Source organism: Engystomops pustulosus, chromosome 2 (genome assembly GCF_040894005.1).
Source record: "Engystomops pustulosus chromosome 2, aEngPut4.maternal, whole genome shotgun sequence".
NCBI classification, from domain to species: Eukaryota; Metazoa; Chordata; class Amphibia; order Anura; family Leptodactylidae; genus Engystomops; species Engystomops pustulosus.
Genome location: NC_092412.1, coordinates 11425518 through 11448255, shown reverse-complemented (window position 1 = coordinate 11448255; position 22738 = coordinate 11425518). Strand labels below are relative to the sequence as shown.

At 45.4% G+C, this 22738-nt stretch overlaps 1 protein-coding gene and 1 pseudogene across 1 annotated transcript; both read left to right on the top strand.

Annotated features, from left to right (window-relative positions):
- Positions 1-22738, top strand: part of LOC140116891 (uncharacterized) — a 30505-nt pseudogene that overhangs the window by 6000 nt on the left and 1767 nt on the right.
- On the top strand, positions 19259-20438 carry LOC140119755 (uncharacterized). The gene is made up of 2 exons (XM_072139107.1): positions 19259-19624; positions 19738-20438. The coding sequence occupies exons 1-2, from the start codon at positions 19540-19542 to the stop codon at positions 20436-20438; spliced, it is 786 nt and encodes a 261-aa protein (XP_071995208.1). The 5' UTR covers positions 19259-19539.

Below are 22738 nucleotides of genomic sequence, written 5' to 3'. Positions count from 1 at the left end.
CCATAAATTACTCCATTATAGAAACTACACCCCTCAACGTACGTGAACCAAGTTTATTAACCCTTTAATTGTTTTACATGGGTTTAAACAAAATCGGATGCAATTTTGAAAGTCAAATTTTTTTGGCTAAATTAATGTGTTTTTCAAAAAATGCACAAATTCTCAGTGGATAAAATACCAAAACGCTCCACAAAATTTGATACCCAATCCCTCCAGAGTATAACAATCCCCCATATGTGGTGGTAACCTGCTGTATGGGCACACGCCAGGGCATCAAAGGGAGCTGCGCCATTCAGAGCAGATTATGCATTGTCACTTTATAATGGCTATACAATCTTTATTTTTTTGGCAATTTGGACATATAAGGGCTTATTTTTTGCGACATGAGATGCACTTTACAAATACTTCATTTTAGTGGGTCGTTAGCTTATTGATGAGATTTTATTAACTCTTGAATGTATGGGTGAAAAGAAAATTGTCAATTTTGGTTTACTTTCTTTTCGTATTTTTTGGGGGTTGTAGACCGTACACTAAAAATATTATATTATCTTCATTCTATAGGTCACTACGATTACGGTGATACCTCATATATACAGTTTTTCATTTATTTTTACAATTTTACTGGATAAAAACTAATATAGAGGAAATCTCATTTGTTTTTGCATCGCCATCTTTTTGGAGACATAACTTTAATATACTTTGGTTGGCAGAGCTGGATTAGGGCTTATTTTTTACGTGTTGAGTTGTTCTTTTCAGTGGTACCATTTTGGCGCACATAACTTTTTCTGATCACTTTTTAGAACATTTTTGTGTAGAGATTTTATGAAAAATGTACATTTTTGGCATGTTTTTTGTGTTTTGTTTTTACAGCGTTCACCGAGCGGGTCCAATAATGTTTCTGAGTTACTTTACGGATTGCTAAGGACCAAATATGTGGGGTTTTTTGGCGATTTTGTGTTTTTTTCACTTTATTGCATGTGTATAGGGAATATTTGTGTTTAGGGGACTTTAACTTTTATTAACTTTATTTAATTAATTCTTTTTATTAAAAAATTATTTTATTTAATGTTTTTAACTTTTTTTTATTAACTTTTACAGGTTAGCTTGAACAAGCGATCCACTGATCCTGCCAGAAGGCAGGACCCGGGACACAAGGAGGAGGCTCGGGCAGCCCCGGGCACTGACAGTCCCGGTGCTGCGATCGGAGACACGCCCCCCTCCCCCGGTGAGCGCTGCGGGGGGGGGGGTTCGATTCTTCTCAAATGCCCCTTGCACGTCGTCATGGGTTAACACCCGCGATCTGAGAAATCTCTAGAAAGAAGCAGGTGTCGGCTATGATATATAGCTGACACCCGCAGCTTCTGGCGCCGGCTCCGTTCAGGAGCCGGTGCCAGAAGCATGACATAAAAGTACAGCATTTTGCGGGAACGCACCTCTCGTGATGCAATAATAGTACGGCAAATGTCGGGAAGGGGTTAAAAGAAAATTTGACCAGTATCTCTTCCTGTGATAACTTTTCAACACTTTAACATATCCCTGTGATTTTGAGACTGTTTTCTGGTGAGACATTTTAATTTTTGTTACAATTTTCAAAGTTTCTACTTTTTTCTACTTTTTAGACCAATAGTCATACCACATTTTTTTTAAGTAAACCTTTTGCCGTTGGTCTTGTTTTTATTTCCATAATTTGTTTTACGTTTCCCCTTTTTTTTTTTTTTTTTACAGATCTGAGAAGGTTTAAAGTTTTAGCAGCAACTTCTCAGGTTTTCAATAGATTAGAAAAAATTTTGGTGACCAATTTAGTTTGGAAGTGCCCTATAAAGACTTATGTACTATATACCCCCACAAGTTACACCATTTTATGAATCTAACATCTCAATCTATTCAAATCAGCATTTGAGAAGTCTGTTAACCGATAATTTTTTTCTCTGGAAGCAAACAAAAATAGACAATCTATTGGTGCTATTGAGTTTTTGGCAGGCCAATTTGGCTACAAATATTTTGTGGTGCCACAGTTTACTTGAAGAGCCCATAAAGTACTAGTACAATAGAAAACCCCTACAAATGACACCACCTAGGAAACTACAATACAAAGTAAATGGTGCAGAGTAAAAATTGCATTTTTATATAAAAAATGCCATTTTGGTGCCAAATATATTGTGCCGAACTCATGCCACTTTAGACAAACACCCCAAAAATCATTCACCCCATATCTGCCAATAATTGACAGGCTTGACGGGCTTAGAAGAGAAGAAGCAAAATTATGCCATTGGAGCTCCGTTTTCACAAGTTTGGATTTGGGTGCCATGTCATGTTCGCAGAGCCCATGATGTACCAGTGAAATTGAAACCCCTGAGAAGTGACACCATTTTGGAAAATAGGCACCTCAAAGAATTTATCTGGGGTTGTGGTGAGCATTTTAACCCCCAACATACTGGTCAAAATCTAATGCAAAGTAAATGGTGCAGAGTAAAAAATGTGTTTTTATCTCAAAAATGTTATTTTAGTGCCTAATATATTTTGCCCAACTCATGCCACTTAAAACAAACACACCAAAAATCATTCTGTGGGTTGTCCCGAGTATGTAAATACCCCATATGTGCCAATAATACACAGACTGGGCACACAGCAGGACTGAGAAGGGAAGGAGCGAAAAATGAAGTTTGTACTCTTCACCATTTACTTTGCATTAGAATTTGGCCAGCATGTTAGGGGTTAAAATGCTCACCACAACTTCAGATACATTTTTTGAGGGGTGTGGTTTCCAAAATGGTATCACTTTTCAGGGGTTGCTTTTGTACTGGTGCCTCAAGTTTTTTTTTTGTAGATGCCAATAGGGGCTGGTACAGTAGAAACCCCTGTGAACTGACCCTTTTTTGAAAATTACACCCTTACATGAATAAATCTAGGGGTGTAGTGAGCATTTTGACCCCACAAGTGGACCCCAAGGATAAAGCACAATAGATAGTGCATAGTACAAAATATCTTTTATCTGATCTTGTGCCCAGCTCCTGCCATGGGAGACAAACACCCCAAAAATCATAATTCAGAGTCTCCCGTGTACAGCAATATTCCATATGTGGCAATAATCTACAGGCTGGGCACATGGCAGAGCTCAGCAGGAAAGATGCAGCATGATGTATAAGCTGTGGAGAGCGCACCGGAGTAAAAGTATATATATATATTAATCCTAAAACAATCCTTCATGCATAAATCTGGTTTCTCGGGGCACGAGTCACACTGGTAATAATAATTCCGTTATTTATAGTGCGCACAGATTACACAGTGCTACACAGAGCTCTGGCAAATCAGTCCCTTTTCCGCAATGGGGCTCACAATCTAATCAGCCTACCAGTGTGTTTTTGGAGTGTGGGAGGAAACCCATGCAAACACAGAGAGAACATACAAACTCTTTGCGGATGTTGACCATGGGACTTGAAACCAGGTACCCAGTGCTGCAAGGCTGTAATGCTAACCATTAAATGGTTTGTTCTTTTAAGCAAGTTTTGGAGCAAACCCTGAATCTCTTATGTTTCCTTCCCTTGCTGGAAGTTTAGGGAACTTCTCCTGGAAAATGCTGCCCTTTTACAATATGTGTTGTGGCCTAATTTCCAGAACTAGTGGCACTCCCCCCTTCTTGGTCTCCAAAAATCAAATGCTTAACCACCACCTCTTAAAAATCCAGGAAAGTTCCCCGCCCTGTAGCCTGCACATCAATGTAACCCTAACCCACGTAAGCATTATACAGAGCCACCTGCATGATGTGCACAACCAGCTTCTTGTACTACATCCTTAACTCCCACATTGTGTTTGTTAAAGATATTACACTGGACTCAGACGCCATCTTACATATTGTCGGACATTTTAAAGATTCAGCATTATTTCACATAACTTTGTGTAGTGATAACTAAGTTTGGGTGTTTCCCTCTGCAAACAAAGACTTAGTGCTCACTAGCACCACCTAGTGGAAGGTATCCAGGTGGACATCTGGACATTTGGTTTATGTGAAGTTTCAGTATTTGCATGTAGCCAATAGTATTAGACTCCTTTGTGTGCTTACATCCAATAGTGTTACATTTCCTGGGTGAGAACACCCAATTATAGTTGTTGCTTTCCTACTTACACGCCTTATGTAAAGTACCTTATGGTTTTCTATGAATGTCCGTCCCTCAATAAACTTATCAGTCTTGTTGCTAACTTCCTGCAAGGACAGGTCTTGTCTTTCCTTCAAGTTAGTCAATTCCAGCGCTGGACACAGACTCATTTAATTTGAAAGTCACCTTACAATGATTAGGGGTTTGAGCCCCAGATATAAATCTATAAGAGTGTTATATGGCTGAAGCACCTAGTTCGACAAGTCCACCCCTCCCATGTACCTATTGTAGTTCAAAATACAGTCAGACTTTGGGGGCTTCTGCACTGGTACCTCGTACAGTGGCAGGGGTGGTGGTGTGCCCATGTATTGTTGTAAGTTCAAGGACCTCTCTCTTGTCTTTAACACACAATACTTAGTGCTCGGCTCTCGTGCCTTCTGAGCTTTTCCCCTAGCAGCGACCTCTCTGATTTCTGCGTACAGTGCCGCATGCCGTAGTTTTTCTGGAAGCGAGTCACTTGAAAAGGGTAGTACTAGTATAACAAATTATCCAGGTAGAGGCGGTAGCCCAGGTCCAATAGTGGGTGCACAAAATCCCAGACTACTTTTCCAGCTATTACCAGGAAGGGGGGGTATATTGGGGGCACTATTCTGGAGTCCTTCCCTTCATATACTCGCACACAGCCTATACATCTTCACGCCATACCGTTCACTCTTATTGGGCAGGTACTGGTGGAACTGAAGTCTCCATTTGAAATGTAACAGAGACTCATCTATCAATAGGTGCTTCTCAGGGGTATGTAGTCTAATAGGGGCCTGACCTCATATAATCTATCATATCTGGGGTCATATCTGGGTGGGCACTGTACATTGTTGACAAAATGCATAAACTTATAGATGGCTTCAAAATGCAATCTGCTCATCACCATGCAGAACATCGGGATGTGATACAGAATGTCTGTGCTCCAGAAGTCCCTGATTCTGGGATTCTTTACAAGCCCCATAAGAAGCGCTATGCCCCAATATTTCTCCATCCCTGCTGCAGTGACAGGGGGCCACCTGTGGGGTTGTGAGTAAAAAGAATAAGGGTTTTCTGCAATATGTTGTGCAGCATAGAGATTGGTCTGGGATACAATCAGACCAATTAGGTCCTCACTAAAAAAGAACTGGTCCGAGCCAGTACAATCAGGGACCTGAGAGGCATAGTTACTGGGGGTCACCCATGTGTGGTCACAAGCCCCAGGCACTTCAGCACTACTATGAAGGGGTTACTCCTGGTCATTATGGGAGGACGAGGTGGACAAATAAAATGGACAATTGCGTCCACTAGCAGATACCATAGGCTGTGTACGGTTTCCCTGAAAACACATACGATGGGAAGGATAGTACACAACCTCCTCCATACAACAAGCCATGTCTGCGTCACCCCTCTCCCTCCTCAGCTTCTTCCTGTGTCACCATCACCTCATCCGTCACTGACAGAAGTGTTTCCTCCTGCAGGGAAAGGCCGGGATGGCAGAGCTGACAATGGCCTCATCAGCGGGGACCACAAATGTCCCTCATGCAGGCCGCTCAGTGGTGAAGAGCCGCCACCGCTCACTACTGCCCCCACCCGGGCATCTACACCGCAGCTCACACTGTTATATATACATAACCAGTGCCCCGCCCACACTGATCACATGTCATACACACATAAGCAGCGCCCCTACCACTCTGATCACATGATCTATTACATCATGACAGGTCCTTCATCCTCCACTTCTCCTCTCTATACAGGCATACACGTCCCACCCACAATGATCACATGATCTATGACATCATCACAGGTCCTTCATCCACCACTTTTCCTCTTTACATTTACACCCGCCCCGCTCCTTTAGTGACATCACACTCCCGGGGTCACATGACTAGTGGATAGTGAGCAGGAGGCCCCGCTCCTTTAGTGACATCACACTCCCCGGGTCACATGACTAGTGGATAGTGAGCAGGAGACGTGTGTGAGGTAGAGAGAGTCCTGCACTGAGGAGAGAAGAGGTAAGTGACCAGAGGAGGGACTACAAATCCCAGCATGCTCCAGGAGCACACACACTATATGGAGGAACTACAGCTCCCAGCATGCTCCAGGAGCACACACTATATGGAGGGACTGCAACTCCCAGCATGCTCCGGGAGCACACACTATATGGAGGGACTACAACTCCCAGCATGCTCCAGGTGCACACACACTATATGGAGGGACTACAACTCCCAGCATGCTCCAGGTGCACACACACTATATGGAGGGACTACAGCTCCCAGCATGCTCCAGGAGCGCACACACTATATGGAGGGACTACAACTCCCAGCATGCTCCAGGAGCGCACTCATTGTACACATGAGGGAAATATCTGAGCCCCCAAAGTCTCCCTCCATGTGGGGTCCAGTATGTGCTATTAGTGAGGAGCAGCACAGTCCAGCGCCATCACTCCTCCCTCAGTCCAGTGACCTCCCCTCCAGTGTCTGGAGAATCCCCATCTGGCACATCACACATGTCATGGACACAATTGCTTCATATAGAGTTTGCTCTTAGTTCTTCTCATGTTTCCTCAGGTTCTATAGATCCAGGACTCCCAGAGGTTTCTCCTAAAGATGATCCTTTCCATCAATGATCCACCAGGGATCCGGGAGAAGGACAGAGAGCAGATGGTGGCCAGGATCCTGGAGCTCACCCTGGAGATGATCTCCTTGATAACCGGAGAGGTGAGAGTCTCCCAGGACACGGCTCTTATCTCTAGGAATAACAGCGGGAAATGACTGGAGAGGTTAAGGATTCTTAGGATCTATGTAGTGATCAGTGTCTCCCCATACACAGGATTACACAGTAGTGAAGAAGTCGTCTGGTGAGTGTGTGACCCCCCGTGTGTCAGGAGGATGGACCCAGAGCCCCATCACCGAGCCTCCACCTCATTCACTGATACATGAGCAGAAGATCCTAGAACTTACCTCCAGGATCACTGAGCTGCTGAGCGGAGAGGTGAGTGCTGCCGGGAATGCTGGGACATTGTACAATAACACAAGGGAGGGGTCTGGGTGATGACTGTGTCATTGTGGGTGTCAGGTTCCTATAAGGTGTCAGGACGTCACTGTCTATTTCTCCATGGAGGAGTGGGAGTATATAGAAGGACACAAGGACCAGTACAAGGACATCATGATGGAGGACCACCAGCCCCTCACATCACCAGGTAAGAGGAGACCTTCCTGATTATAGAGGACAGAGCAGGTGTGAGGTCACCTCCTCCATCATCTCATCATCACATATAGACAATGTATCAGTCACTGTGTATATTTCCTATAGATGGATCCAGTCAGAGAAATCCACCAGAGAGATGTCCCCGTCCTGGAGATTCCCGGGATATTACACAGGAACCAGAGAGATGTCCCAGTCCTGGAGATTCCCGGGATATTACACAGGAACCAGAGAGATGTCCCAGTCCTGGAGATTCCCGGGATATTACACAGGAACCAGAGAGATGTCCCAGTCCTGGAGATTCCCGGGATATTACACAGGAACCAGAGAGATGTCCCAGTCCTGGAGATTCCAGGGATATTACACAGGAACCAGAGAGATTTCCCAGTCCTGGAGATTCCCGGGATATTACACAGGAACCAGAGAGATGTCCCAGTCCTGGAGATTCTCGAGATATTAAAGAGGAACCGGAGGAGAATGTCCCACTGGATCATCAGGTAGATGGAGCTGAGATTCCAGAGATAAGTTTCAGAGCACAGATAAGAGAATCTCTGGATACATTTCCTTGTTTTCTCAGGTCCTTCATGTTGGATCTTTCCAGGAAAGTTGTGGTGGAAGGAGGAGCGGAGAGGAAATCCCCTCATCAGTGACAGAGGAGGGTAAGAGCCTTTCATGTATCTTGTGGGTTATTCTTCCCTTATACATTGCAGGGAGAGGTCACATCCAGGGGAGGAGATGGAGATGACATAGACGCCTGTTCTTTATTTATGGTTATGGTTTTCCCGTCAGATCATTCTATATCCACATGTTGTGTTACTATAAGGCTCGGAGGAATGTTACTGGATTACATGTAGACCATCCAACTTTATTCAGAAAAATAGTTATTCATAAGGGTGATCTGCTCAAAGGATAATCTAAACGGAATGGCTGTGGAGTCAGAATCATAAAATCTTCCACCTCCACAAAAATATGGCCACCTGGCTGTGCCATAAACCGCTTGCCATGGTCCATCTCTGATATGTGTGGACATCCTTAGACATACTCCGCATGCCCAACATTTTATTCATTTTCAGTGGGGCTCCTTTTCATTTCCGGGCTCCTGCCGCCACCTGAGGCCTCACAGCTATAATCCCGACCTGTGTTGATGCACTTAAAAATGTAGTAACTACCTTTACAAAGAACACAGTGATGGCCCAACTCCCTTGACCCTGCAATGGATGGCTCTTAAGGGTCATGTATACACCATGGGGCGTTCTTGAAAAGGGAGAAGAAGCATATTATTAATAGTTTGCTAGACCAGATTAAAGATTCTTAAACTAGACATAAAAGTGCACAATCCATGCAGGTCTTTGCAGAACGTTCCCTTTCTAGAGAAGCAACTAAACTCTTTGCTGTCCTAGTCCTATACCAGATTCTGAGAAAGGATGTGTAAAAACACTTCTTAATTTCCAGACACCATCAAATGTGGTTGACCCCCAAGCTAGACTGCTCCATCCTAGGACACGTATTCCCAGGCTGCGGTCACCTACCGGTACCACACTGCGAGACCCGGAATCACTTGTCGCTTGTTTTCATCCATATTACTCCTCTCTCTTTCACATAGAGGCCACTATCACTCGTTACCTACTGCAGCCCGGCAGCAGATAGAACAGTATATTGATGAAACTGTTGTCCCAACTTTAGCTCCAGAGGACAACCTCTGCCAGAAAAACTGATCTCCTCTAATGAGCTTCAGGCCTGATGGGGAAAGCCCTAGTTCTGACGGTTTTAATAACAGTTTTCTTCAAAGATCTCTTCACCTTTTGATTGGAGTCTTTCCTTTAATCTCCTCTTTTGATGCCATGTCCCTTGTGGCACACACATCCCTGATTCCCAAAACTGGGAAGGACCCGTCCTTTTGTGTTAATTATCTCCAAATCTCACTGATCAACATGGACATAAAGTTGTTTGCAAAAGTCATCGCCAACAGACGCCTTCCCTGATAGCAGATGATGAGATGGTTTGTGGAGGCTTCTTGCTGATGTCACATGCTCCGCTCCATTCCTGTCCACTCTCAGTTGACGCCGAAAAGGATGACGTTTTTCCTTAGTGCTTTCACTCACACGCATGTAATTGGGAACAATCACCACTTTCTTTACCTGCTTATATAACCCCTCTAAGTCTTGGTGATTTTACCCCCAGAAATTTACTATTTTTTTTTCCCCAAAAAATTTGGAAAATTATAATCTTTCATTCATTTATTTATTTATTTTATTAATCTGCGAGTCACATTGTGCTGCTATCGGACTTGGGCCTGGAGAGGAATCTGCAGTAAATGACACATCTCTGCTCCTCACCTGCCCCCGCTGCGGTGACTACAGGAGGACGGTCTGTTGTCAGCTGGGAGGAGGAGAACAGCAGCGAGGACCAGACACAGACTGCAGTAGTGGAGCCCAAATCAGTTCTGTAATTCTGTGTGCCGGCTCCTAGTAGTGATGTTCTAGTCCAGTGTCCTGTATATATGACTGCCCGGGGCTCCCCACCTGTGTCACCCACTGTCTAGGACTGTTAGGGCTCAGGGGGAGATGGGAATCTCTGTTTACACAACCCTCTCATATCCTGGAAGTAGGAGAATCTGGATTCTAAGGATTTGATTTTTTTTTTTTTTTTTTTTTTGCTAATGGGAATATAATCAAATTATATGGTTCATCATATAATGGTTTATATTTGTTATATACATGATTTTCTCTCCATAGATGACTGTATGTTACTGACTTGTCTCTTTTCTGCTCGTAACTGGGGAAAAGGAAACCCCCCAATATTGATTTCTTGGTTATATTTTCCAGGAGATGAAAGTACAAGAGGTTCCCATGGACGTCCCCCCTCATCTCCTTGTGGTGAAGTAGAAGATAATCAGTCACATCTTTCCACAGAGGAGGGAAATCATGGAGAGAAGAGGAAGTTTTCACATATGAAATCTGAGAAGTCATTTAGTCCAGAATCAAATCTTCTCATTCATCTTCAAAGTCACCGAGAGGGAAAGATTTATTCATGCTCAAAATGTGCTAAAAATTTTACCCAGAAATCAGGTCTCGATCAACATATGAAAATTCACTCATGGGAGAAGCCATATTTATGTACTGAATGTGGGAAATATTTTACTCAGAAATCAGATTTACGTAGACATCAAAGAACTCACACGGGGGAGAAGCCATTTCCATGTTCAGAATGTGGAAAATGCTTTAACGATAAAGCAAATCTTGTTAAACACCAGAGAATTCACACAGGGGAGAAGCCATTCTCATGTTTACAATGTGGAAAAAGTTTTACTCAGAAATCAAATCTGGTTATACATCAAAGAACTCACAAAAGGGAGAATACATTTTCATGCCCTGAGTGTGGAAAATGTTTTACCTTAAAATCAGAATTACTAAGACATCAAAGAATTCACACAGGGGAGAAGCCATTTTCATGTACTGATTGTGGGAAAGGTTTCTACAAGAACTCGGCTCTTGTTCAACATGAGAAGATTCACACAGGAGAGAAGCCGTTTTCATGTTCAGAATGTGGGAAATGTTTTATCCATAAATCACATCTTGTTCAACATGAGAAAATTCACACCGGGGAGAAACCATTTCCATGTACTGAATGTGGAAAATGTTTTACTCATAAATCAAATCTCATTGTACATCAGAGAATTCACACAGGAGAGAAGCCATTTTCATGTGATGAATGTGGGAAAAGTTTCAGTGATTATTCATTTTGTATTAGACACAGGAGAACTCACACAGGGGAGAAGCCTTTTCCATGTACTGAATGTGGGAAAAGTTTTAATATTAAATCACATCTTGTTGAACACCAAAGAACTCACACAGGGGAGAAGCCATTTTCATGTACCGAATGTGGAAAATGGTTTACTCACAAATCATATCTTCTAAGACATCAGATAACTCACACAGGAGAGAAGCCATGTTAATATTTATTGTAACTTAATGAGGCACATTTACTTACCCGTCCCGTTGACGCCACCAATTCGGACTGTCCAACGAGGATTCGGGTCTGCCACGATTCACTAAGATCGTGTGTCCAATATCCTGCATGTGTCGCTTCCCCCGCCGAGGTCCACCGGAGTTCACCTTCTTCTTCCCGGTGCATGTGAGTGCTGATCTTGCAACACAATTTGGTTTTTAAATTCAGTGGTTTGTCCAGATCCGTCGGGTTGTCCGACATCTACGCCCCCGATTTGTGTTGCATGCAAACTGGCGCCGATGCGCACAATCTGACCCGGGGCAATTCAGGGCAAAGCTGTAAAAAGTCGGGAAACCTGACGAAAATGCAGTGTTCAGACCCTTAGTAAATGTACCCTAATATCCCACCTGTTAAGGGTGACCTACAACACACGATGGGGCACATTTACTTAGCCGGCCGACGGAGTTAACCTGATGTGCATTGTCCGACAGGAATGCACCGTGCCGCAATTCACTAAGATCGTGTGTCCGATATCCTGCATGTGTTGCTTCCCCGCTCAGGTCCCCGGAGTTCACCATCTTCTTCCTGGTGTATGTAAGTGCTTGATCTTGCAACACAATTTGAATGTTAAATCCCGCGATTAGTCGGATCGTCTGACGGCTCCCCCCGATTTCTGTCGCATGTAAGCCAGCCCAGCTGTGCCAAAATCTGATTGCGTGCGACACAATCCTCTGCTAAATACCTGTTCTAGCTGCCCAAATCCCAAAAACGCTGGGAAGTCTGACGAAAATGCGATCCGCGGACCCTTGGTAAATAAGCCCCAATACCTGCTCTGCTCTTCACCTTGTGTCTTCTCTACCCTCCCATGTAGATTGTGAGCCCTCGGGGGCAGGGTCCTCCTTCCATGTGTTCCAGGTCACTGTAGTATTTGTCTGTTATACTGACATTTGTTCCAATATTAAAGGAATCTACTTTCCAATTTCCTGATTTATTAACTATTAATACTTCTTGGTAGATCCCAACCATGTTTATTAGGAGCTCTGATCCATCTGTTTACTTAGACCACAAACTTTATTTTTATGCAAATGAGGGGCATCACATGCTGATACAAGCCCCCCTTTGCACTTCTATTCTGCCTCCCTGCTCCCCCCTCTTGCTCTGTTCTAGGATTATTGCGGCAGTGTGGCGCTAATCCTCCGTGCTGGTGCAGGATACGTGCTCAGGGGGCGGCTGGTGCTTCATCAGCATATGAATTAAGTAAAGTGTCTGAGTTCACCAAAGGAGCATAACTTCTATTATTCATAGGGCCACGTTTATCTAAGCAGCCCGGCGCTGTCGTAAGGAAAAAAAGTGGCAAAATACTATTTGAGTTTAAAAGAACTCAACAAAACCAACATAGGCAAGAGAAACACCACAATTTTTCCCATTATGTTTTAACCTCCGCTCTGGGGGTCTACCCAGCAGCGTTACTAGTGCGTAATCGGGAATTATGACTGTAGATTTTCTTTCATCTATCATCATCTGTTACACGGACAGACAGTCCAGCTAATCATAAGGTGACTTTTACATGTTCCAGATCTCCTGTTATTGTCAGCAGCTCCTCCTCCTGTGTGTTGGTGGTCTGCAGCACTCAAGCTTCCTAAGAGCACAGTGGCCTCCATCATTCTTTAATGTTAGAAATTTGGGGCGACCCCAACTCTTTCTTGACCTAGCCACCCAGCCAAATTAAGCAATTATGGGAGAAGAGCCTTATAGCCTTGCTGAGGGAATTAATGAAGGACCGAACAATCACTGTGGCTGTGATCCATAGATGCAGTAGGGACATTGGAGAAAGTACCACACAGTCAACTATCACTGCAGCCTCCACCAGTCGGGGACACCTAAGCCAAATTGAGCATCTCTGGAGAGACTTTAAAATGGCCTCCCCCAACGTTCACCGCTCACATCCCTGAGTGGCTCTAGGAAACCTCCTACCTTGGATGAGTTTTAACTTCTCAATAGGAGGTAATAAAATTATGGTTCTGGTCCAATTACAACCGACCAAACATGAATAATTTACTAGGCTCCAAGTAAGAGTTCTGTGTATATCCTCTTCCAAGACTGCAAGAACAGACTGAGGACCAGGTACACATTCATCCCACTGCCCTGATCCCAGATATATATTTGGCCTCTTGCTGCCTTGCTACCATAAATCCAGAACTGGCAGATGGACATACTGACAGAACTGGCCAAATGCCTCTTTGTCCTCCTTTGTGTATGTTTTGAGGGGAGTAATGTCTGGTCTGTGGAAGTGTTAGCTAACTTGAACCTTCCACAAAGTTTATGTCACTATCCAATTAATATATTCCGGTAAAGGTTGAGGGGTTGGGGGGAGGCAGCGACTTCTGTGATGTACTGTTTAATAGTAAAAAGAACTGACATGTGCCCCTCCCCCTTTTTATTTATTTATTTATTTTTTTATCACACCCTCCAAGTTCCAACACCACTTGAGCCACACGATGTCCTGGTACCTTCTCGGGTAAAGTGTTCCCAGTTTGCTGCTGTTAGCCATCCAGGGGGAGTTGGTGCTGACTCTTTAAGGGGGATGGGCTCCAGGGTAAGGGTCACCATTTGCTCCGTATTTGTTTCGCAGCTCGTGAAGAACAACATTTCCAACCATCCTCAGTGGGACATCTGCTTTTCTATGCAGTTATGGATGTTGTTTCATCCTACCTGCGCCGGCTCTTTGTTTGGCACATGTGGCATCTCTGTTGGCCGGTTGGTTTGTCTTGCCTGTTCTCATTCCTTTTTGTATTTCTTTGCATTTTTTGGTTGGTGCTCGACCTTTGACATGTTTCTCTTTTATATTTTCAACACCCACAAAAAAAAAAAAAAAAAAACGTACAGTACATTGTCAACCTGATTTCATATCAAGTGTCCATGGTGTAAAGTCAGGACATTACCAGCAGATCTTGAGTAGAGATGATCCATATAATGTATAAATGAATTTGAACAACCCCCTGCCCCCTCCCCCACACTACCCGCTACTTCCACCTCTAAGTGCCAAGTAGCAAGTTTGTAGGGGGTTATCAAGTCTCACTTTCCTTCTTGAAAAATGTCTTTTCATTGTCTTTTTATGTACTAATACCTTCACATATTGAAGACTTAATATGCCTCTTGATGCACGAGTTTGTCTGCCAAGGAGGGGCCCGTGGGCTGTAGCCCCCGACGTAATATAGACATCTCTGCTGTCAGGAGATAGACATGAACATAGCCGGGAGGCAGATCATCAAGCTTGTCACAATGAAACAGAAAAAGTAATAAATCAAGAGGTAAAACAAGTTTAAATTAGTCTAGTGATAGCAGCTCCGAAACTTCAGAGTGTCTCAGGACTATATTCCATGTAACGGGTCTGTCCCTGGTGTTTTGCATTTTGGGCAAAGGAGCTCTGGGACATTGGGTTGAGGGGGAATATTACAATCGTATATATCGCTCTGTGTATGTACCTACAAAGAGGTCGATACACATATTACTGCCGTCCATCCAGAACCATGACACCAGGTCCTCGCTTTGCACAACCCCCTCTCGTGCTCAAGAGATGTATCCTTGCTTGGTTACCTGTGAGCTGCGCAAGACATCACTGGCTGCATAAAGAGGCGTGCATAAATTAGGCCTGGGAGGATCCAGGAGGCGCTCGTTGGATGGGATCTTGAGCGCCTTTGGCTCATTTGAATATTTTTAAGTATATTTTCTCGATGTAATGGAGGCCCCGGAGGAAGCGAAAAGAGGATCCCTCGTGCCCAACAGGTGACAAGGGAGCGTTATGGGTCAGTCTACCACTGAGAAAATGGTGACAAGCTTAAAACAAGCGTCAGTGATAAGGGGTTAAAGGACACCTGTCATCAGGTCTGTGTCACTTGTCCTGTCACCTCTACCTGTTGGAGCAGCTCACAATGATCCATCACAGCCTTTATCTAGTCACTTCATACATTATTCATTGTAAAATCATCTATTCTTTATCATGTAAATGAGGCTGGTCACATGGTCAGAGGCAGTGATGTCACCCCTGTTACCCCTCCCCTCTCCTCCCCCTGCTCATGTCTGTGTGTAACGTATAGTAAAGCATGGCTAGTGTGTGTGCTGCATCTGCTGACATGCTGCATCCTCCTAATATACAGGTGAGACACACAGACATCAGCTACACATGAATCTGACATGTTCTGCTGTAACATGGCTGCCTGGAGCTGCTGTATCTCTCCTATATACACACACATGCACACCCAGGCTGCAGGGGGCGCCAGCACCAGGAGCACATCATTATACAGCCTCACATCATTATACAGGCTGTCAGTCATGCACTGGGGGCGTGGCTGTGCCTCCCACTCATGAATAGAGTGGACAGCTTGAATATGCTAATGCTTCATTGGACATTTCACAGGTCATTTGCATACAGCTTTAGGACCTCATTGCTTAGGGTTACAGGCATGTAGAGGGACAATGAAGGGATAGAGGCAATGCTCTCTAATGGCAGTGTATGAAAATATATTTAGTTTAGGGGGGTTATTTTGCATGACGGGTTCTCTTTAAATAGCAAAATCTCTATAAGGTCCCGCGCACACGGACGTATGGAGGATGTATATACGGCCACAAGCTTCCAGCTGTACATACATCTCCCATAGACGGCAATGGCCACACGGAGTAATACGGTGCCGCACCGAACCGCTCCACAACAGGGAAAAGATATTGTATCATGTCGTATCTTTCCCTGTTTTAAGGGACGTGGATCACTATGGAGAGTGTAGGGGTCATCCTTCTCCTCTCCACCGCTGCTGACATAGGCCCGGCCATAGCCATGCAGGTATATACATCAGTGTGTATGAGGCCTGAGGAGAACTCCAGCTTCCAGACACTTCTCTCAGTGACATCACACTCCCTGGTCACATGACTAGTAGGTAGTGAGCAGAGGCCCCGCCCCTCAGTGACATCACACTCCCTGGTCACATGACTAGTGGATAGTGAGCAGGAGGCCCCGCCCCTCAGTGACATCACACTCCCAGGTTACATGAATAGTGGATAGTGAGCAGGAGGAAATGTTTGAGGTAGAGAGTGTCCTACACTGAGGAGAGAAGAGGTAAGTGACCAGAGGAGGGACTGCAACTCCCAGCATGCTCCAGGAGTACACACTATATGGAGGGACTACAACTCCCAGCATGCTCCAGGAGTACACACTATATGGAGGGACTACAACTCCCAGCATGCTCCAGGAGCACACACGCTATATGGAGGGACTACAACTCCCAGCATGCTCTAGGAGCACACACACTATATGGAGGGACTACACCTCCCAGCATGCTCCAGGAGCACACACACTATATGGAGGGACTACAACTCCCAGCACGTTCCAGGAGCACACACACTATATGGAGGGACTACAACTCCCAGCATGCTCCAGGAGCACACACACTATATGGAGGAACTACAACTCCCAGCATGCTCCAGGAGCACACACACTATATGGAGGAACTACAACTCCCAGCATGCTCCAGGAGCACACACACTATATGGAGGGACTACAACTCCCAGCATGCTCCAGGAGCACACACACTATATGGAGGGACTACAGCTCCCAGCATGCTCCAGGAGCACACACACTATATGGAGGGACTACAACTCCCAGCATGCTCCAGGAGCACACACACTATATGGAGGGACTACAACTCCCAGCATGCTCCAGGAGCACACACACTATATGGAGGGACTACAACTCCCAGCATGCTCCAGGAGCGCACACACTATATGGAGGAACTACAACTCCCAGCATGCTCCAGGAGCACACACACTATATGGAGGGACTACAACTCCCAGCATGCTCCAGGAGCACACACACTATATGGAGGGACTACAACTCCCAGCATGCTCCAGGAGCTCACACACTATATGGAAGGACTACAACTCCCAGCATGCTCCAGGAGCGCACACTATATGGACGGACTACAACTCCCAGCATGCTCCAGGAGCACACACACTATATGGAGGGACTACAACTCCCAGCATGTTCCAGGAGCACACACACTATATGGAGGGACTACAACTCCCAGCACGTTCCAGGAGCACACACACTATATGGAGGGACTACAACTCCCAGCATGCTCCAGGAGCACACACACTATATGGAGGGACTACAACTCCCAGCATGCTCCAGGAGCACACACACTATATGGAGGGACTACAGCTCCCAGCATGCTCCAGGAGCACACACACTATATGGAGGGACTACAACTCCCAGCATGCTCCAGGAGCACACACACTATATGGAGGAACTACAACTCCCAGCATGCTCCAGGAGCGCACACACTATATGGAGGGACTACAACTCCCAGCATGCTCCAGGAGCACACACACTATATGGAGGGACTACAACTCCCAGCATGCTCCAGGAGCTCACACACTATATGGAAGGACTACAACTCCCAGCATGCTCCAGGAGCGCACACTATATGGACGGACTACAACTCCCAGCATGCTCCAGGAAAACACACATTATATGGAGGGACTACAACTCCCAGCATGCTCCAGGAGCGCACACACTATATGGAGGGACTACAGCTCCCAGCATGCTCCAGGAGCACACACACTATATGGAGGGACTACAGCTCCCAGCATGCTCCAGGAGCACACACACTATATGGAGGGACTACAACTCCCAGCATGTTCCAGGAGCACACACACTATATATAGGGACTACAACTCCCAGCATGCTCCAGGAGCACACACACTATATGGAGGAACTACAACTCCCAGCATGCTCCAGGAGCACACACACTATATGGAGGGACTACAACTCCCAGCATGCTCCAGGAGCACACACACTATATGGAGGGACTACAGCTCCCAGCATGCTCCAGGAGCACACACACTATATGGAGGGACTACAACTCCCAGCATGCTCCAGGAGCGCACACACTATATGGAGGAACTACAACTCCCAGCATGCTCCAGGAGCACACACACTATATGGAGGGACTACAACTCCCAGCATGCTCCAGGAGCACACACACTATATGGAGGGACTACAACTCCCAGCATGCTCCAGGAGCACACACACTATATGGAGGGACTACAACTCCCAGCATGCTCCAGGAGCACACACACTATATGGAGGGACTACAACTCCCAGCATGCTCCAGGAGCGCACACTATATGGACGGACTACAACTCCCAGCATGCTCCAGGAAAACACACATTATATGGAGGGACTACAACTCCCAGCATGCTCCAGGAGCTCACACACTATATGGAAGGACTACAACTCCCAGCATGCTCCAGGAGCGCACACTATATGGACGGACTACAACTCCCAGCATGCTCCAGGAAAACACACATTATATGGAGGGACTACAACTCCCAGCATGCTCCAGGAGCACACACACTATATGGAGGGACTACAACTCCCAGCATGCTCCAGGAGCACACACACTATATGTAGGGACTACAACTCCCTGCATGCTCCAGGAGCGCACACACTATATGGAGGGACTACAACTCCCAGCATGCTCCAGGTCCCTCCATGTGGGGTCCAGTATGTGCTATTAGTGAGGAGCGGCACAGTCCAGCGCCATCACTCCTCCCTCAGTCCAGTGACCTCCCCTCCAGTGTCTGGAGAATCCCCATCTGTCACATCACACATGTCATGGACACAATTGCTTCATATAGAGTTTGCTCTTAGTTCTTGTCATGTTTCCTCAGGTTCTATAGATCCAGGACTCCCAGAGGTTTCTCCTAAAGATGATCCTTTCCATCAATGATCCACCAGGGATCCGGGAGAAGGACAGAGAGCAGATGGCGGCCAGGATCCTGGAGCTCACCCTGGAGATGATCTCCTTGATAACCGGAGAGGTGAGAGTCTCCCAGGACACGGCTCTTATCTCTAGGAATAACAGCGGGAAATGACTGGAGAGGTGAAGGATTCTTAGGATCTATGTAGTGATCAGTGTCTCCCCATACACAGGATTACACAGTAGTGAAGAAGTCGTCTGGTGAGTGTGTGACCCCCCGTGTGTCAGGAGGATGGACCCAGAGCCCCATCACCGAGCCTCCACCTCATTCACTGATACATGAGCAGAAGATCCTAGAACTTACCTCCAGGATCACTGAGCTGCTGAGCGGAGAGGTGAGCGCTGCCGGGAATGCTGGGACATTGTACAATAACACAAGGGAGGGGTCTGGGTGATGACTGTGTCATTGTGGGTGTCAGGTTCCTATAAGGTGTCAGGACGTCACTGTCTATTTCTCCATGGAGGAGTGGGAGTATATAGAAGGACACAAGGACCAGTACAAGGACATCATGATGGAGGACCACCAGCCCCTCACATCACCAGGTAAGAGGAGACCTTCCTGATTATAGAGGACAGAGCAGGTGTGAGGTCACCTCCTCCATCATCTCATCATCACATATAGACAATGTATCAGTCACTGTGTATATTTCCTATAGATGGATCCAGTCAGAGAAATCCCCCAGAGAGATGTCCCAGTCCTGGAGATTCCCGGGATATTACACAGGAACCAGAGAGATGTCCCCGTCCTGGAGATTCCAGGGATATTACACAGGAACCAGAGAGATGTCCCAGTCCTGGAGATTCCCGAGATATTACACAGGAACCAGAGAGATGTCCCCGTCCTGAAGATTCCCGAGATATTAAAGAGGAACCAGAGAGATGTCCCAGTCCTGGAGATTCCCGAGATATTACACAGGAACCAGAGAGATGTCCCAGTCCTGGAGATTCCCGAGATATTACACAGGAACCAGAGAGATGTCCCAGTCCTGGAGATTCCCGAGATATTACACAGGATCCAGAGAGATGTCCCAGTCCTGGAGATTCCCGAGATATTACACAGGAACCAGAGAGATGTCCCAGTCCTGGAGATTCCCGAGATATTACACAGGATCCAGAGAGATGTCCCAGTCCTGGAGATTCCCGAGATATTACACAGGATCCAGAGAGATGTCCCAGTCCTCTATATTTCCATATTGTTAAAGAGGAACCAGAGGACTATATCCCACTGGATCGTCAGGTAGGTGGAGCTGAGGTTCCTGTGGATGTGATGAAGCTACTTACCTTCTCCAGCAGCAGTGGGTGGAGGTTCTGGCAGAGTATAAATCCTCCTCTTAGTATCTCTGTGGAGTATTATTAGTGGAGGAAGAGGATGAAGTTGGAGTATGTCTGCATATCGTGGTATTATGTAAATTTTCAAAAAAGGCTACTGGGGCATGGAGTAGGCACCGTGTAGCCTCTTGTGCTCCGCCTACCCTGACATCTTCAGCGCTCAGCTACTGGTAGCTGCACACACTCGTCTGCAAATCTGTGTTCTGCGCATGCGCAGTAGCTCCAGCGTGAGAGCCGAGACTGCGTAGCCCCTTCTATATTCTGCCTTCGGCTGGAGGGGCCGCACTTCAAACACCTGTAACTCCTCCTCTTTAATATGATATAAGGACAGTGTGTGGATGCTTAACAGAACCGGAGATCTCCACCCTTAAAGTTACAATCGGGAATAGAAAGCAGTACATAAATATCAGGGTGGATATATCCGGTTCTGTTCTATACACAATCCATACATCATATAAAAGTGGAGATTCTTTTGTTTAATGTGACAAAAATTGGTTCAGGGGATATAGCTGTTTAGAGTCGTGACGTTTATAAAGGTCCTTTCTGCACGGGGCATGTGCGTATGTAGCCTGCAGGAGATTATTCCCTTAGTTCCTGGTTCTGGAGGTTTCTGTCCATCACTTGGATATAAGAGAATCTCTGGAGACATCTCCTTCTTTTCTCATGTCCTTCATGTTGGATCTTTCCAGGAAAGTTGTGGTGGAAGGAGGAGCGGAGAGGAAATCCCCTCATCAGTGACAGAGGAGGGTAAGAGCCTTTCATGTATCTTGTGGGTTATTCTTCCCTTATACATACTCAGTAGGCACAGTAAATAAACAAACGTTTTCTAATATGTCTGACGGGGGTGAGCTGCGGCGTATTCCTGGGTAACGTTCACGACCAGATGGGTAGATGCATATACAAAAGTGATAAGAGCCAGGTTAATCGATGTGCTGCTTCCAGTAAGTGCCTAATGGATGTAGGAGATTCTTTATTGGGATGTTCAGTAAACAGGACAACGCGTTTCGGTAACAGATTTCTCTCTTCGTCTAGTAACTAAAATTTATATATATAAAAAAAAAAATATGAATTCCATTAGCGCAGTGTAGGAAAAACATAACATGGCTATTAAACGCATATACACAGCGTTTCCCATATATAAAAAAGGCCGAACAATTGAACATATATAACGTCAGAAATATATGACAGCATAAATCAGTAAATAAATACATAAAATTGGTTACCGGTAGGTAAATGGACCTTGGAATACTGTTTTGTTCAAAGACTATAGATATCCTCCGTACCTACAGCTCCAGACTACTCCGCTACCTATCAGTAAGGACAAATTAGAGACCTTCACACAATGTTTCAGAAATCAAGGATTTAACGCTGAACTGTAAAATCTCTGTCAGTGTCCCTGAGACTCTACTGTCCCTTACCGCATCACAGGGCCGATCACAATCCTGGAGGAAAGGTATGTAAACCTGGCCAGGTTTTGTCTCTTCAAACTTCCAGATTCTATACACCACCTACAGAAACAAAACTCAACACAGTCGGAACTACCTGAACAATCCACAAGGGGCACTGCAGACCTTTTTCTACAACATAGTAACACAGAAAAGACACACTGTGGCACATGTATTATCGCATCTGCGCCAAAAAAATGCCGGTATTTTTATGTTTTTTTTGGCACAGAACTTTTGCGGATCATTTATAATGAGTTTGCGCCAGAAAGAACAGATGTTTCCGACTATCCCGACACCTTGGTCTTTTTTTTTTTTTTGGTGCAAGTGGGCGTTGCCTAACGTTTCCACATTCGCCTCCACATTTATGTGTATTTTTAGGCGCAATTTTTGGCGCACAATAGACCAGGAAAAAATTGGTCTGAGGGCAAAATTAAGGCGCAGTTCATGTAAAATTTTGGCGCACACTGTGCGCATTTTTCTGGCGCCGTAAGTAATCACTAACAGCCGTGCGCCACTTTAATACATCAGAGACTGATCTCCGATGCCGACAGTTGTCCTTGCCGCACAATTAGTAAATAAGCCCCATTACATAAAAATTGGATCATCCTGTTGTGTGTTTTTCCACTCTCATTTTGTGGTCGACTCCAAATCCAGGCCTCCATTGGATAATACATTTGATGTCCATTGATTTATTTATTTATTTATTTTTTTATTTGTCGTCAACTTTGTATATTTCATTCATTCAGATCTAGGATGTGTTATTTGAGGGTTCACTTTATATTTTTCAACAGTGTACATGACTTTTCTATCCATAGATGACTGTATGTTACTGACTGGCCGCTTTACTTCTGCTCATAACTGGGAAAAGGAAACCCCCAATACT

What these genes read in the sequence shown, in the direction of transcription:
- LOC140119755 (XM_072139107.1), top strand. Translation starts at nt 19,540, where the DNA reads ATGGAGGAGTGGGAGTATATAGAAGGACACAAGGACCAGTACAAGGAC. An exon ending in CCAGCCCCTCACATCACCAG is followed by an intron (nt 19,625 to 19,737) that starts GTAAGAGGAGAC and finishes TATTTCCTATAG; the next exon opens with ATGGATCCAGTCAGAGAAAT.